The sequence below is a fragment of the Carettochelys insculpta genome, chromosome 14 (genome assembly GCF_033958435.1).
Source record: "Carettochelys insculpta isolate YL-2023 chromosome 14, ASM3395843v1, whole genome shotgun sequence".
NCBI classification, from domain to species: domain Eukaryota; kingdom Metazoa; phylum Chordata; order Testudines; family Carettochelyidae; genus Carettochelys; species Carettochelys insculpta.
The window spans coordinates 1,589,554-1,605,872 of NC_134150.1; the positions used below are offsets into that span (position 1 = coordinate 1,589,554).

The following is a 16,319-nucleotide window of genomic DNA, read 5'->3' on the forward strand; positions in this document are numbered from 1 at the left end:
GACAGAGACACGACCCGGTTCTGACACCCCAGGGCCTAACGCTTGTTCCCTGGGGCATTGCAAGTGGTTTGCAAAGAGAGAGAGCCCGGTGCTGTCAGACCTGCTCCCTGTGTCGCCAGCACAGCGGCCTAGGAACCCAGGGTTGGGAATTCAATCCTGGAGGGGCCTCTCAAGGCTCTGGGGCAGGTTAGATTAACTAAAGTGGGTCAGGGACGGCAACAGACCCTGCTGTGAGTGCCAGGGACTGGACCTGACGACCTGACTGGGTCCCTTCCGGTTCTGTGGGGTGGGTACGTCTCCTTGGCAGGTTTTCCTTTGGGAGCGAGCGAGGCCACGGTAACATCTGGACGGCCGAGCCGCCAGCATATCCTCCCCTGAACAAGGAGATGCCGGCAAAAGCACGGTCCGTCGTTCGTTATTAGTTATATTGTCTCGTATTCCCGTGTGCTGCGGCTCCTGAAGGGTTGATTTTGTAACTGAACTGAAAAATTGTCTCTTCTGGCATTAGGGCTGCAGACCCGGCTCTAGGCTCTGCGGTAGTAATGCCCCCTCTCTAGAGCCAACACACAGATAACAACATTCTTACCCTCCTCCCCAGGGGCGGCTTGGGAGCAGAGCTCCATCCCTTCCTGCCTGAATCCCTCAAAGAAATTATCTGTCCCCTTAGCCCCTCCTGGCAGGGCCATTCTGACAGGCCCCTTGTCCAGTCTGCTGTCTCCCCGCCTGGATAACGCACTTTCTCAGCTACGGTAATCCGCGCCAGCCAGCTCTCAGGGTGCCTCCTGCCCGACCCCCACAGGTGCTCACCTCAGCTGCATCTGCCTGGGCATGTTTTGCACCTGCTCATTAACCTCCAGCCAGATTTCGCAGAGCTGGGGTTTTCCGGGCCTGGGCAGGCGCGAAGCCTCAGAACTATAATAAGTAAATGTGCTTGTGTTACGTATTTTCCCTTTTCCTATGAAATAACTTGTTTGTTCTCAGATCGAGCTGCTCACCTCCATGAAGTCCCTCCACAAGCACATAGACGCCACACAGCTGCCTCTGGAGCTGGACGGTGTCTTCCCTTATTGCCATCAGGACTGGCTTGGCTTTCGCATGGTGAGTGAGGCGTGCGGTGGCCCTGCCCGTTGCTGTGTCTAGGAGTAAGGTCAGGCTCTCCACACACCTGAGAGAAGGCGTGTTGTTAGTGCAGGTTTCGCGGTAAGTCGATCTGAGATCAGCAAAAGACGGGAGGTATTCGGGTCTGGTTCCCCGGTAGCCTGTCGCTTGGCTGTGCACGGCCGTGTTTGTTGTTCCACCGTCCTGTCAGTGCTAATGGATGTGCCAAGTGGCCAGCTCAGCACGGCTGTGAGAACTGGAACTTTGGCTCTCTGAACCTGGGCGTAGTTAAGACTGTTGTTGCCAGAGGGAGCGGTGGGACCCCGGGGAGGGACAGGGCTGCTGATGCTCTCACATGGCCGCTAGAGGGTTATTCTAGGCAATCACAAGGGAACCCTGGGAAGCAAGACCCACCAGAGCTGAGCTGCAGCCCCTCACAGCGCAATATTGACTGTTACCGATATATTTACCAGGAAAGCATGATGGGAAGATGTCTGAACAACAGTACATGCTGCTTGCCTGCTCCCGCTCCAGATCCCCCTTGTGATAGACTCTCAGTCCCAGCTTCTGCCTCTGGTTTTCCTTGACTTTGCTACTGGATTGCTGGGCCCGACCCTGACTTCCTGGCATCCTGTCCCCAATACTTCTCTCTCCACCGCAATGTTAGCAGGTGACCAGGGTGCACTGGCTGCCCTCTCCGAGGAGGGGAGACTGACTCCTTCCTTCTGTTACGCACCCAGGTCTCCAGGGCTGGGAGAAGTTCGCCTCTTCATCTGTGATTAGAATAACAGCACCGCTTGACAAATAAGAACTGCAATAAGAGGCAGTCAGCTGTGATCAGAGGTCCCTGTCAGCTGAGCACTGGGGTGGCCACCCAAGAGAGATTCAAGCTGAGTAGCACAGTGCCTGCAGCCACCAGCCTGTGTTTCTGTGGGGGGTGCACATCCACACATGCCTCAGTGCACAGAACAAAATTTATTCCTCCTATAGGTGGAGAACATTAGAGGGACCCTGGCCGTGATCTGAGTTAGAATTCTCTTCTTTTGGAACCAGAGTTCCTGGACTATATAAAAGACTCCTCAATAAAGGCTGCCCTTCTGGCAGGCGGAAAGGGTCCTAGCACAGGGGGTTTCAATTCTTGGAGGAAATGTCTGTCCTGGCTAAGACCACCCCAGCGCTGAAGTTTGACAGCTTTTACCAAACTTCGCCCCCCGCACTTCGAGATGTTCCTGCATCAAAGCGTCTCGTTCCTAGTCGTACCTTTAGGCGTGATGCAATATGCCCAGTACAGGGCGCGAGTTCCTTTTCATAGGTGAATCTCAGATGTGACTCCCTGCAGGGATCATCTGCAGCATGTGCAAAGGGGGCAAGTTTCCATTTGCATGTGATTTGCCTGACTTTGTTTGGGCCACTGCCACTGTCATGGTTTTCAAGGGATTCAGCCTTGTTTCTGCCCTGACTTTATTGCACAGGGCACAGTGTAAAGCCGCTGAGCTGTCTCTGTCGAGAAGTCACCAAAAATATTGCTGTGCCACTGATGGCAACTGGTGGGTGAATCTCTTAATTTCAGCATGCTTCAAATATAAGGTGTTCAGAAACAGATTTCCCTTCCCTAACCACATGGTATCATGAAATCGTAGAACTGTAGGGTTGGGAAGGGTCCTTGAAAGGTCACCTAGTTCATCCCCATGCGTTCAAGCAGGCCCAGTTAAACATAGATCATCACTGATGGATGTAGGTCCAACCCCTTCTTAAAACCACAACCTCCCTTGAGTGCCTGTCCCAGCACTTGGCTGCCCCAAGAGGCGAAGCCTGTTGTAGCTTGTCCTACCTTCAGTAGATGGGAGGAAGAACTGATCACCACCCTTTCTGCCAGATCCACCCTCAGTCTTCTTTCCTCAAGGCCCAATGTGGCCAATTGTTTGTACCCTTTCCTCCGAGGTCAGGCTTTCTAGCCCTCTTCTCACTTTCATTACTCTCTTCTGCACTCCCTCCAATTTGTACACATCTTTCTTTAGGTTTGGGACCCAGAACTGAACACACGTTTTTGGAGATAGAGACTATCTCGGCTACCTCTCTGATACTTTCCCTAGTTTTGTTATGAAAATATCCCTGAGGACTGTGTCAAAAGCCCTATGAAAATGTATACCCCTCTGCCGTCTTAACTGTAACCATTTATTAGCTCTCCTTCCCTTCACTTCCCTTTATACTCCTTTTGTTCCTAATGTATTTAAAGAACCTTTTCTTATTGCCTCTCCTTCCCCAGGTCAAGGGTAACTCATTTTGTGCCTTGGCCTTTCTGGTTTTGTCCCTACATGTTTGTGCTGCTCTTTTTTGCTCTTAGGAACATAAGAACGGCCACACTGACGTCCATTTCCAGCCTCTGAGCAACAGAGGCGAGAGGCAGCGTCCCTGCCCACCCTGGCTAATAGCCATTGATAGACCTAACCTCCATGAGTTTATCTAGCTCCTCTTTTCTAAGCTGACAAGTCCCAGTCTTTTTAAATCTCTCCCACACGGCCCCGTTCCAAACCCCTCCTCGCTTCTGTTGTCCTTTTCGGAACCTTTCCAATGCCAAGATATTGTGCGGTCGCCTCATCTCAAAACACCTGTATGCAGTATGTAAGATGTGGGCGTGCCACGAATTTATATAGCGGCAATAAAATATTCTCGATCTCTCTCTTAATGACTCCTAACATTCTGTTTGCTCATGCACGTGGAGTGGATGTCTTCAGCAAGCTATCCAGAAGGACTCCAAGATCTCTCTGCAGTTGCCCAGTCACTGAGTTTTATGAGATCCCTTTGAAGTGCTGCACAGCATGCTTTGTTCTTAACTATCTTCAGCTAGCTGAACTCGATGAGGAAGTGCGTCTGTCCCACAGAAGCTCGTCACCTAGTTAGTGAAACTGCTAGCCTTCAAGGTGCTGCAGGATGGCTTGTTTTTTATCTCGAGCTGTTCAGTATCATCGCTGATGATACATTTGCCACCTCCCTGTTTACCCCTTTCTCCAGATCATTTATAAATAGGTTGAATATTTAGCCATTTTTAGTAGAATGTTGGCAATTTTTTTTCTATTTTTTTTGTACAATTCCTCTCTGATTTTCAGGCCATTAAAGAATTTTTGGTGGAGACCTGTTGAACTCTTCTTATTCTTCCTGTCTCTCACATTGGGCTAACTTGCCGATAGGTCTCAATACTGGGTACTTTCCACCTCTCCTGAACTTCTTTATGTCTCAGATTTTCTTCCCAGATATCTGCGTTTGTTAAAGCCTTTTTTCAGTCCATTGTCCTTATTCCGCTGCTCTCCCTTCTCCCTTTCCTAACAATTATGAACTCTCTTATTTCATGATCACTTTCATTCTACCTTCAGGTGCACAACCAGTCCCTCCCTCTCCAGTGAGAGTCCAATACATTTGCCTCCCTTGCCATCCCCACCACATTCTGAAACGCAAAGTGGTCTCCAGCAGCGCTCCTGTAAGCTGGGCACTTGGGCGGCCTCCCAGGAGAGATTCAGGTGCTGCCCAGCTGATGGCAGAGCCCCCACAGAGGGCAGCAGCGTGAGTTTCTACAGGTGGTATACACGCGCCCATGCCTCTGTGCAAGTGCACAATTTATTCTGCACCTGGAAGGAAAAAATTAGAGGGGCCGCTGGTCCCCAGTGCCCTCCAAGAACTTGTGGGGATGTGAAGTGGAAGCAAGTCGCTGCAGAAATACACCGGGGAAGACTATTGCCTTCGAGGACCATCTCTTGTGTCACAGTTCTTGCCTTTGAAAGTCAGTCGCTTTCCCGGAGAGGGGAGGTCACGCAGGAATCCGACTGCACGGCTGCTAAAGTACGCGCGGAGTGTGACCATGACCCAAGTGATAAATGCCTGGAGCTCTGCAACCACGTGACAAACACTATTTATTTAACTTCTCTGGTGAGCTCACCAGCATCCTGATCGCTCATCTCTCTCTGGTGGGAGCAGCCTGCAACATTCCAAACCTGGGAGCACCTTCAAACAGCTCCTATTCATTTAAAAAAATATATAAAAGAACCTACATGTGAATTTGGAATTTGCCTCCAAATTTCACTGGTTCCAGGCAGACGACGACAGCATTCAGACCTGGATCAAAAACACTTTTAAGGGACGATATCTCATGTACCACTGTTGTCCCTGAGGAGAGCTGAGAATGCAAGTTTTGTAGGGTATAAATCATCTGTATCTCGTTGGGGAGGTTTGCCAGGTGCCATGCCTTAACATTGCACCACCTGGATGTGCCGAATAGCTTAAGTAGGTCACGTATCGAAGTTTGAAATGTGTGGTCCAGCTTTTCTGTCGCTCCAAGGTCCATACCTCATAAACCAAGGCCATGTAGCTTTATGGGCAGCAGGTTATGAACACAGTACGCCTTCTGGGAAAAAAGCAGCCCTTAAGAGAATGTGACAAGATCGCTTTTCTCTAAGAAGCCAGGCACTGACAAATCCAGCCTGGTGTGGGGTGGCGATTAACTGGGTATGTGTTGGACCAGCTCTGAAGTGATCTGTCTACACTTGTGCTTTAAAGCAGCTCCCCCATACGCAAGACATGAAAACCGGTAGCCAAGTCTGTCTTGGGCCCGTAGCCAGGCACGTGGGGGGTGAGGTAATATCTTCTATCGGACCAGCTCGTGCTGGTGAGAGACTAGCTTTGGAGCTTACGTGGAGCTCTTCAGGTCTGACCTGGCATCATGCCCTCGCTCACCTTCTCTCTCTAACACCCTGCTCTCACAGGTCCCATTCAAACACCCACTGTTTGCTGCCCACTGGGCTGCTGTAAGGCCGAGCCTCTGGATCACTGGGGGTTTTAAAACCTCTGGAGCCTAAACAGGGCTCAGCTGCTGCCCCAGTCTTTGGGGTCCAATGGCACAGCCTTGGGGTACAGCTCCCACATCTGTCACCCCACACTGAGAGCTGTGAGCTGTTTTCTATCTTTCCTGCCCCTTGGCTCAGTGCTGGCCTTCAGACTCCCACATAGCTTAACTCACCCATGGGTGAGCTTCCGGGGTGCAGCTGCGCTTTTGCAGGTGACCCGGGCATCTAATACACAGGGGGACTTGTCGCTGTGTCTTTTACTTGACAGGTAAAGCACAGGGTGGTACAGATCAGACGTAGCACAGCCAGCAGCCTAAGCGCAAGGTTGCCACTAATTTTTCCCATCCAAGTGCAGAATACATTTTGTTACAGGTAACAAGGTATGTGGGGATGTGCACCCCCAGCAGAAACACACACTGCCGGCTGTGGGCGCTCTGCTAACCAGCTGGGCAGCCCCTGAACCTCTCCTGGGTGGGCGTCCGAGCGCTCAGCTTACAGGGGGTGCTTGTGCTCTGAGGGGTTCTGGTATGCGCTTGGTGTTCAGGAAGGCGGGAGGTACCCCAACTCATGAGGATTGTGTGTGCTGCGTGGCTCCTTCCTCACAGAATCTTTCCCACCAGTTTTCCGTGTTCCAACTGATTTTCTAAAAGTGACTTGGTGGCCTTGCAGACAGAGCCTTGAAGGCCTCATGCGCCTGCTGTCAGCTCGCTCGGGGTTCTTCCCGCCGCCCCGGTCTTTCTCCCCATCCCCGTAGCTCCCTGCAGGTCGCTGTTTGCCCTCTGCCCTGGAGCAAACGTGCTGCCGGTAACCTCTGCCTCATTCCTCTCCCTTCAGAAACTGGAACACTTGCTACAAGGCTGTCAGGGCGCTTGTGCTTTCCTGCAGGGGGCCATTCAGCGAGCGGAGTCCTGCAGGTTACCGGAAGGAGCAGAGGTAAGCAGGGTCTTCCAGGGCTGGACAAAGGCCAAGTGCAGGAGATGACACACGTGGGCGGCAAGGTCTGTGGGCCTACGGTGCCTGGGCACCGGGCCTACTCCTGGGCCTGGGGCCCAGCTCCACAAAAGTTTGAGGCCAGGGCTCTCCTCCAGCCCCATCTGCCGCCCTGCGCGCTCTCCATGTCCGCGGCAGTGTGCCTGCTGTCCCCGGGGGACTTGAAATGGCCCTGGGGCCCCTGCCAGCTGTGCCGTGATGCGACAGCCGCTTCCTGCCACTGGGTCCACGCCACGCGTGGTGTGCGCCTGCAGCCCTGCCGGAGGGATTGTCTCGGGGCCCTGGCCCTGCCCTGAGCACCTCTGCGGCCAATGAGAAGGTGAGGGGGCGGTGCCTGTGGGCAGCAGCATGCAGCGGCCACAGGATCCCCCCCTTGTCTGAGTGTCCCAGGTAAGCACCACACCCCCAAACTCTCCCTTTGCACACGTCACTCCCCCCCAGAGCCTGCTCCCCTTCGGCACCCCAGCCCAGAGCCTGCACTCCAGACTCCAACCTTCCTCCCCAGCCGGTCTGCCTGGCTCCGACTGTAACTCCTGACAGCTCGGGCTAAGTGCTGCATGCGTCGCTTGCTTCACTTTAATTTTCTTTTAAATACTCAAATTCTCAGTAAAGGAGACAGGCAGGCAGACAGAATAAATGGGAGAGACCTGAAAGCACTGGGGTTGGAGGGATTAAGCATTTGCCTGCAGACAGAGGCTGAGACTTTTCGGAATTAGAGGAACAACAGATTAAAAAGAGCAATTCAATTTAGCATCCAAGTAAGGTCTCACTGCAACAGGTTGTAATGGAGTGGGGGGAGTGCATGTGTGAGTCAGGCTGGATGTCCCAGGCAAGCAGCAGTTCCCAGTGGCTAAGGATGACCCTGGGGCTACAACTGGCAGGTAACACCTCTGCCTGAACAAAGAGCAGGGAGGAGCTGAGCTGGGTTTTGAATCAGGGTCGGCAGTTAGAGGCTAGGAAAAGGGAGAGCTGGAAGGCAGCCAGCCTGAGGAGGGGGAAAGCTACACCCCAGAGGGGCACCCCTCGGGATCTTCCCCCCAGAACAGGTTGGAAGGACTGTCTCTGGCTGCTGTGCTGTCGCTTCTGTGAGAAACTGGGCTTCTGTTGTCTAATAAACCTTCTGTTGTACCTGCTGAGTGAGAGTCACTCCTGCCAGCAGACGGGGTGCAGTGCAGGGGGACCCCTGAACCCCATCACACAGGTCTGCTGTCTGCACCTTGGGCAGAATCCAAAGGCCCTCCTGCTCTCTCCGGGAGCTGGCTGTGGGTAATGTTTGTGCTGGGGCTCAGCTTTCAAGAGAACAAGAAGTAAAGAAAAGACAGGGTGAGACAAGAAGCAGGTTCCACTGTTGTGAAAAGAAAATGCAAAAAAGGGCCAAGTTCTGCCTGCTGCTATGGAACAGGACCTGGAAGGAGCTAGGGAAACCCGGCCCTGAAGCAGCAGGTTGGCTTTGCTAGGCTTCATTTCTAGTTTCCTCTCCATTCCTCTCTGGATGCACTGGTTCTTAGAATCTTAGGCTGATTGTTCTTCCCCCTGTTGTCATAAACAGGTCCAGTGTGGGGTCAAGCTGAGTGTGGTGGAAGGTGCAAGGACTTATATTGGTTTATGTAATGTCGTTACTGGTCTCCTGTCCCAGTGCTGGAGCAGATTGGCACTGAATCAGCTTTGCGTCAGTGTGGTTTGTAATGGCATTTCTAGCTGTTCCAGGAAGGTACAAGATACAGAAACGAGTCCTTGATGACAGTCTTCATGTCTCATGAGAGGATTGATTTGTTTGCAATATTAAGTGCTATCCTTGTTAGAAACCCCTCCAGGGAGGGCACTGTTTCCAGAGGGTGTCCTCTCACTGCTCTTTCTGAACAGCCTTCTGCCAGACCGTAGGAAACGAGTTAACTGATGAGCTATTGATTTCAGTGGGGAAGAAAGCAGCCCTGTGCAGTCCACACCCTTTCCCATCTGTTCGTACAAGGACAGAGAGAAGGGGCTGTGGTGGGCCATGGAAGATAAGAGAACAGGACTCGTTGTTCTCTCTGTCCGTACCATACCATACCATGACGCAGCTTGAACATTCAGTTAACCATGCCAGTCAAATGGAAGCTAGTTTAGAGGGAGGAAGGACTAGGCCTTGCAGGAAGGCCAATGTGAAACACAGACGCATTAATTACAGCCCTGTGTCTGTCCCCTGTTCCCAAGATTTATTGTCCTGGCGGTTGTCAGCTAAAGCTTTCAAGTCCTGTCTCCGGGGTGGCCTTTCCTAAGTCTGTTTGGACAAGGGCGTAGGGGTGTGCCGCTGCTGCCATGTGAACGATGAACAGTATCTGAGCCTTCCTCACGAATGGAATTCTGCAAACGTAGACATCCCGCGTTGGGAGGGTTCTGCCGCAGGAGCTTTCTGCTACTAAACCCCAGATAAGCGAGCAGTCCCGCAGACTAATGGTTTTATTGATCGGGTAATGAGCTCTCATGGATAGGACCCACTTCCTCAGATATGGAGCTGCAAGGTTGTTCTTGGAAGCTCCTCCAGACCAGCTATGGACTGACGGGCAATGTGGACTGAATTCCCCTTCTCACCTGGGGACAGGAAGCTTTTCCAGGGCAGATCTGAGATGTGCCATTGGGGCAGTCTGTTTTCTTTGGTCTGCTAATGCCCGGTCATTGTCGCACATCACTGACTGCGTTTGCTTTGCTGTTTTTAATTCCTCAGGAGGCCGGTGTTTTGTTGAGGAAGTACAAGCAATTAATGAAGAACGTCCTTGAAGACAGGCGGCTCGTTAGATTGCAGCTGGAGGGCGGAGCTCTTCTGGCAAGGCTGAGGAAGGAGGAGTCCTGTGTAACTGGCACGGAGGACTACAGGTGAGTCCAGGAGAAGGCAGAAAGAGACTGTTTGTTTGTTTATGGGGAGCAAATTAAAAAGATATCCAAGAACGAAGTGCCCAGGCAAGAGCCACATTCCCCCATCGACGGCTGTCCGGGGAAACCAGCAGAAATTAAAGATGTGATTTCCCACCACCGCCACATCCCAAGAACTCTAAAATTCCTGCTGAGTTCCAAACCCTTTCCTGTGCAGGGGTCGGACACCCGGATGGGGAATGCTGCTGTCCTGCCTTAGGCTTGGATTTCACCTGCGTGCCACACAGAATTGCCTTCTGCGGCAATGTTTGTATGTTACATTAAGGCAGCTCCATCGCTCACAAACAGCTTCTTTCATGGAGAGAGGGTTTCTGGCTGTACATAACAGCAAATGTTGAGGGTCTGAGGTCTGTAGGTGCAGTTAGCACCCCAAAATGGCCTCCCTGCCTGGGTGCATCATTAAATCAACCGTGGCACAAGCAGCAGTCATTGCAACTCCCTCAGGTTTGCACTTGCAAAAAAGAGGTGAATTGTACCTGGTACAGCACGGAAATATGTTGTTGTTGTTTACTACAGGTTGTGCCTCCCGGGTCTGGTGCCCTCAGGGCCCAACTGATCCTGAACCAGGGAATTTACTGGACCAGAGGAGGTCAGTGCCAGCCCCTCTGCTGCCACTGTCAGCCGGGCTCCAGAGGGGCCAGCACTGACTGAGCTGGCTCTGTCTCCTGTGACTGTGTGGAAGCCTGACATAAACAGGGGAACGGGAGTCGCTGAAATTGACTGGAGATGGGAAACAGTGGGGCCGACTGTGCACAAGGTGGAGTCAAAGGAGCCGGCTGTGCAAAACGTGTAGTCAAAGAGCCTGGCAGCACACAAGGTGTCATCAAAAGAACTGGCTGTACACGAGGTGTAGTCAAAGGGCCGGTTGTACATGAGGTGTAGTTAAAGGGGCTGGCTGCGCACAAGGGGTAGTCAAAGACACAAAATAATCAGATGGAGACAACAGAGGAAATGATAGATTTATATAATCTGTCTTGGTGAATGTCGATACTTGTATTTGTGATAGCCAAAGCAGTCCGGACAACAGTGTGGGTCTTAAGTTGACCTTGTCACTTTCATAATGTTAATTGATAAGGCACAGAAAAGACTGGCACAGTTTACAGTCATTCTCATTTGTATGCCATGGGTAGAAGGCCAGCTCCGTCCTTGTCTGTCACCTGTTCTAGGAAAAAGTCCTAGACTTGATAAGCCAAGAACACTTGCTAGCTCGGAAGGCCTAATTTCCCTTGCTCATGCATGGCTTAGTGTGACAGAAAATTCAAGTCATAAAGTGGGAATACAGAGCAAAACAAACCCAGCAAAAAATGTGTCACTGATGCCTTCTTTTAGCTTAGTGACCTATGCTCTGAAATATGCAGGAGCTCATGTCCATGGCCAGGAAAGGAAGAAGGCTTGTGCTTCCTGCAGTGGGGTGGAAACACATTGCAAAAACCATTCCCTTCATTCATCCCCTGCCCTGCCCCACGCCCTGCTGTTTTGGCTCCCTTCCTTTTCTCCTCTTCCCTTCAGCATGCTCACATACTGGTCTGAGCTTTCCAGGGTGCGTGGAGCAACCGCCCTGCACGTGACACCTGAAGTAAAGGTGCTGCTGATGGCCACAGCTCTGCTTCCGAGCTGAGTTCTTTGTGAGCAGCTGCTGCTGTGCAGTTGCCCAGCTCTGAAAGTAGTGCTGCTGCCAGCAGCTGCTCAGAAATAAAGGTAGCAATACTCCAGTCATCTGAGAAAGTGGGTCTTGTCCACAAACACTCGTGACCTCATAAATGTGTTTAATCTCTAAAGTGTTGCAGGGCTGTGTGTTTCCAATCTGCATAGGTTATCAAAAGGACGAGTAGGTGGTGATTTGATTGAAGTTCATCAGCCTCTCTGTGGTGGGAAGGCATTGAACAGCAGAGCCCTCTGGATTCGAGCAAAGGCCGGACGCTGGCGTTAGACAAAATCAAACTTCAAACGAGACTTGCTTTTTTCAGGGCAGTGTAACTAACCATTGGCACCGCACACCGAGGGACAGGGTGTGTCCATCAGTTGAAGTGTTCAAATCAAAACTGATTGTCTTTCTAAACAATATAGCCTCGGTCAGCCTTACTCAGCCGGGTGTCACAATACGCACTGAGCAGGCGATCAAAGGGGCTCTCCTTTCTGTGCTGGAAACCGCAGAAATAGGTGTGTAAGCGGTGCCGGTGCCAAGGAGGGAGAGACGTTATATAGGATGGTCCAAGGAATTACGCTGCTGCATTCCGCACGCAGGTCTCGCTTCCCATACTGCCAAGTGCGGTTTCAGCAAGATGGTTTTGTTTTATAAAGGCACGAGTAGATTTACCCAATGTTGCTCAGGCCCTTAACTCAATTTTGTGTGTCAGGGGGGCTGGGGGGTGTGTGCAATAAAAGTAAAACGAACATGTGTTACAGAAATGACTTGCGTTTTTCGAACGTAGTGTTAGTCCTATGAAGTTAATTTTAGTAACTATTTGAAATTAAACAAACCAGCAGTCAGGTAGCACTTGAAAGACTAGCAAAATAATTTATTAGGTGATGAGTTCTCATGGGGCCGACCGCATAAAGGCTCCTCACCTAATAAATTATTTTGTTAGTCTTTCAAGCGCTACCTGACTGCTGGTTTGTTTTGTTAGGATACAGGCTAACATGGATCCCTCTCTGTTACTGTTTGAAAATGAGAATTCCATCCAGTGTGGGGGGGTTTTTTCCCCCATCCCTTCCCTACAAACTCTTAATCATTGGCTCCGCTTTGACAGAAAGGGCTGCCATCAATTTGGTTTCCAATAACATTTGCTCCTAGTTTTCAAACCATAAGCGTCGCTTGAGCTGTGGTAAAAGAGAGCACTGCTCCCAAATTTCTCCGTTTTATTGCTTTTCTGTAAAAAGTTAGCGGGAGGCAATCGTATTCCAGGTTCATCCCATTCTTCTGGCTCGTCTTAGTTCCATCTCTGAACATTAACTCGTTTATGTCGATTTTGAGGACTGTACTCGCTTTGGTGATTGTCTGTCTGTTTTCTGCTGGTTTGATGTGAAGCAATCCCATTCCAGCACATGCCCCTCCTTATCCAGTACTGGCTAAGCCACTGTGTGCTGTGACCCAGCTAGCTTCCATGTGATGTCGTACAGCTCTTTTCAAGCTTCTCTGTCCTGCAGCTTGTTCGACTTGTTGTGCAAGGTTTTCCGTGGAATTCTTCTTGTCCCATTTTATGGCCTTTTTAACTTCTTTGTTGACTTCTGAACACACAGTCTTTGAGCTTCCACCTGGGCTTCTCTTATTTTGCTGCTGTTGACTAGCTTTTGTGTCCTTTCGTTTCTTAACTTTTCTCAGAGTTTCTGCTGTGATCCATTCTTTGTGGTGCCTTGTTCACAAATAATATCTGCAAAGACCAGACTGCGGATCTTCAACACAAATGTGAAGAGTGTGCTCTTGTATGGATGTGAGACCTGGCCTCTTCAAATCACAAGCTACAGACAGTCATAAACAGATGCCTGAGATACATCCTTCACATCAAATGGCACGACTTTGTCACAAACGAGGAGCTTTGGAACAGAGCAGGAGAAGAACCGTGTCACATTCAAGTCAAGAGAAGAAGGTGGGGATGGTTGGCCACACTCTCAGAAAACCATCATCCAGCAGAGTCTGTGAAGCTCTCACATGGAACCCGCAAAGTGAACGCAAAAGAGGAAGACCTCTCACAATGCTGAGAAGATCTGCAGAGGTTGAAGGACAACAACTGGGGAGCTCTTGGAGCCAGCTAGAAGTTTTGTCCCAAGACAGAGTGAAGTGGAGGAGACTTGTGGATGAGCTAGAGTACAAGGGTTTCAGTAGTAGTAGCTATCCCATTCCAGGCACATCCCATTTTCCTGGCACAACCACACCCTTGCATTGTTTTAAGTGATGATCTGAGGAAGCCACATACCGAATTTGGTGGGGCAAAGCTCTTACCATTTGGGAGGAGTTCTTGAACAAACAGACAAGCTGACAAAATCTCCCAAATATATATATTCGATCATGTGGTTTGCAAAGCCACGAATTTGGGAACAACCTCTCCTCTCTGCCTGTGCGGCATTCTGGTGGCTGAGATCTGCTGGACTGCGTTGTTGACCACTGCTAAACGGTTGCTGTTGAAGACGGAGGGCACAGAGGGTGCTGACTGCTTTTAGAGTGCCAGAATCCACACTTCTCTTGGTATTCAGGGCTCCCACTTCTTGTAAGCAAAGGCTGGGAGCAAGGCAATATTTAGGCATACTGCCCTACAGCTGTCCCAGTACTCCCAGTCAGTGTTGGTTTCTCCTAGCAGCACTCCACCGTCTGCAGCTGCTCTGTGAACAGCACCAACAACCTCAAATTGTTTTTCGTTGTGGATGTTAGCAGTCTGTCCTGAAAGAAATCCCGCCCCCCGCCCCCGCCCTTCTTGTTGTGGTTCTTCCTGGGACTCTGTAACGATCATGACAACAGGGCAGAACCGTAGAGGCGCCATGCTTCTGTTGGAAGGTGGACAGCAAAAAGTGCCCCACGGATCTGGGGGATTTTAAGAAAGTGTGAAAATTCTGAGAGTGGGATGAAGAAAATTGCATGATGGGAATTTGACTCTCTGCTTCTACTGCCTCTGTGCAGCTCATCTGTATCCCAGAAGGCATTGCAGGGGCCCACTGGCACACCTGCCCATAACGCACTGCACTTTGCTTCAGCACAGACATTCCTGGTGAGTTAACGTGTAGCCACGAGCAATCTACTGACCGTGCCAGTTCTACACCTACGTAACTGGCGTCCTCCAAAGTTTGTTGCGTATACCTGGCCTCAGTTGTTCTGCAGATCTGGTTAAGGACCTCAGGATTTGACTGTTATTCCATATTGCTCCCTCCTGGCCTTAGAAGCTATCGAGGGAGGTCACGTCGGATGCTTCCTCTAATCCTTGTCTGTCCGTGTGCAGAATACCTGCTTGATGTGCACCGAGAATGCGCACCAACAATAGCCACAGGAAACCGAGCTGCAGGCGCTCTGCTAACCAGCTGGGTGGCATTGGACTCGCTCCTGAGCAACCGCTCAAACACACAGCTTATGGGGAGCACTGATCCCTCTGTGCTTCGGCAGTTTCCCTCGAAAGAATGTATTCGGAGCGCTCTGCGGTGACGAGGTAATTGCTCTGTGTGTTCCTCTGTTTGTTTGTGGGAGGGGTAGGGCAGAACACGAAGACCCACACAGACGTTTCTGTCCAGGTGCATACCTTCGCTCTTGGCTGTTGTTTTCAGACAGTCCAACCTGTTCTTTGTGTTTACATGATGGCTTGAGCCTGCCGAAAAGCACTCACACGGCGGTTACATAAACCCTCTTGTTCTGCAAAGCAAGGAGTGCACAGCTGATCTCACCTTGAGCACGTTGGAAGAGTGTGTTGGGAGGGCTGCAGGAGCTGTTCCTGAGCTCCTCAGAGACAAACAGAGGAGTTCAAGGCCACCTTAGGTAAGTTTTGGTTGCTCCTCGAGAGGTCTCCTTGGGTCTTCAGTGCTCTTGCAAAGGTGAGCAGAGTTTCACAGTCCTGAAAGGTGGTTTTCTCTCCAACTTTCAAAATGGCTGTAAATGACAAAGACCAGGTGTGGCTGGGCTGAGAGCGGCAGAGAAGCAAGTGGCAGAATCCCAGTTTGTAGCCAAAGAGACGCCGATGCCGCCGTCGCTGTTACTTACTTACTGTGTACTTGCTCCTGCCGAAGTGTAATTGAGCAATGACAGTTTTATCAGAGGGAGAAGTGAAGGTGCTGCCCATTTTTTGCTCAGGGTTTTGCATCACACCAGGTATCCGAAAGATGCTTAGTTACATGCTGCACATATTGATATCCTACAAAGATGATGTGGGAGGGAACCTCTCTATTGTCCCTGCTAGACACCAACTCTTCCACCTAGTTCCTTCTGGGTCAGCCTGCTTCTTTCCTCAGGCATTGCCGTGCCTGTGGATGAGTGGGGAGTGCTCAGCCATCACTGGGGGAAACTATTCTCATGTTGGGACGGAGTTAATGGTTTACAGGGGTGGGGAACCTACGGCCCATGGGCCAGATCCGGCCCCGGGCTTAGTTTTTGCTAAACTGCAGCAAGGCTGAAGGCCTGGGCTGGAGAGCGTGCGCTGGCTTACCCTACTGATGGAGGAAGCCCCAAGTCTCAGGAGGGGAGCCGCGGTGTCCTGAGCCAACCCAGTGAGGCGTTTTGTTTTGTTTTGTCCTTTGCGGGGTGTGGGTGGGTGGCTCCCAAGTGATTTTTCTGTGGGTCAAAGCCGAAAAGACGTTCCACACCCCGGGTATGTAGTGCAAAGTATCGGATTGCCCTGCAGAGTGCATGTGGCGCGCGTGCAGAATTTGGGAGCGTGAGTTAGAAATGGGGATCATCCCTGTAGAGTGGAGTGCTGTGCTGAGACTTTTAGAGGAGGAGTAATTCTGCCACGAAACAGCTGGAGAGCACAACGATCAGTGCAGATAACATACAGCGCTAGATATGGGTCTTCT

The 16,319-nt window shown here is 51.0% G+C and overlaps 1 protein-coding gene across 2 annotated transcripts in view; it reads left to right on the forward strand.

The window, feature by feature from the left end:
- PLEKHG4 (pleckstrin homology and RhoGEF domain containing G4) overlaps positions 1-16,319 on the forward strand; it is a 96,113-nt gene that overhangs the window by 47,190 nt on the left and 32,604 nt on the right. For both annotated transcript variants that reach the window (XM_075008816.1, XM_075008817.1), the window contains 3 exons: positions 982-1,098; positions 6,768-6,866; positions 9,628-9,776. In XM_075008816.1, the coding sequence (XP_074864917.1) occupies positions 982-1,098; positions 6,768-6,866; positions 9,628-9,776 (365 nt within the window). The remainder of the gene's footprint in view (positions 1-981; positions 1,099-6,767; positions 6,867-9,627; positions 9,777-16,319) is intronic.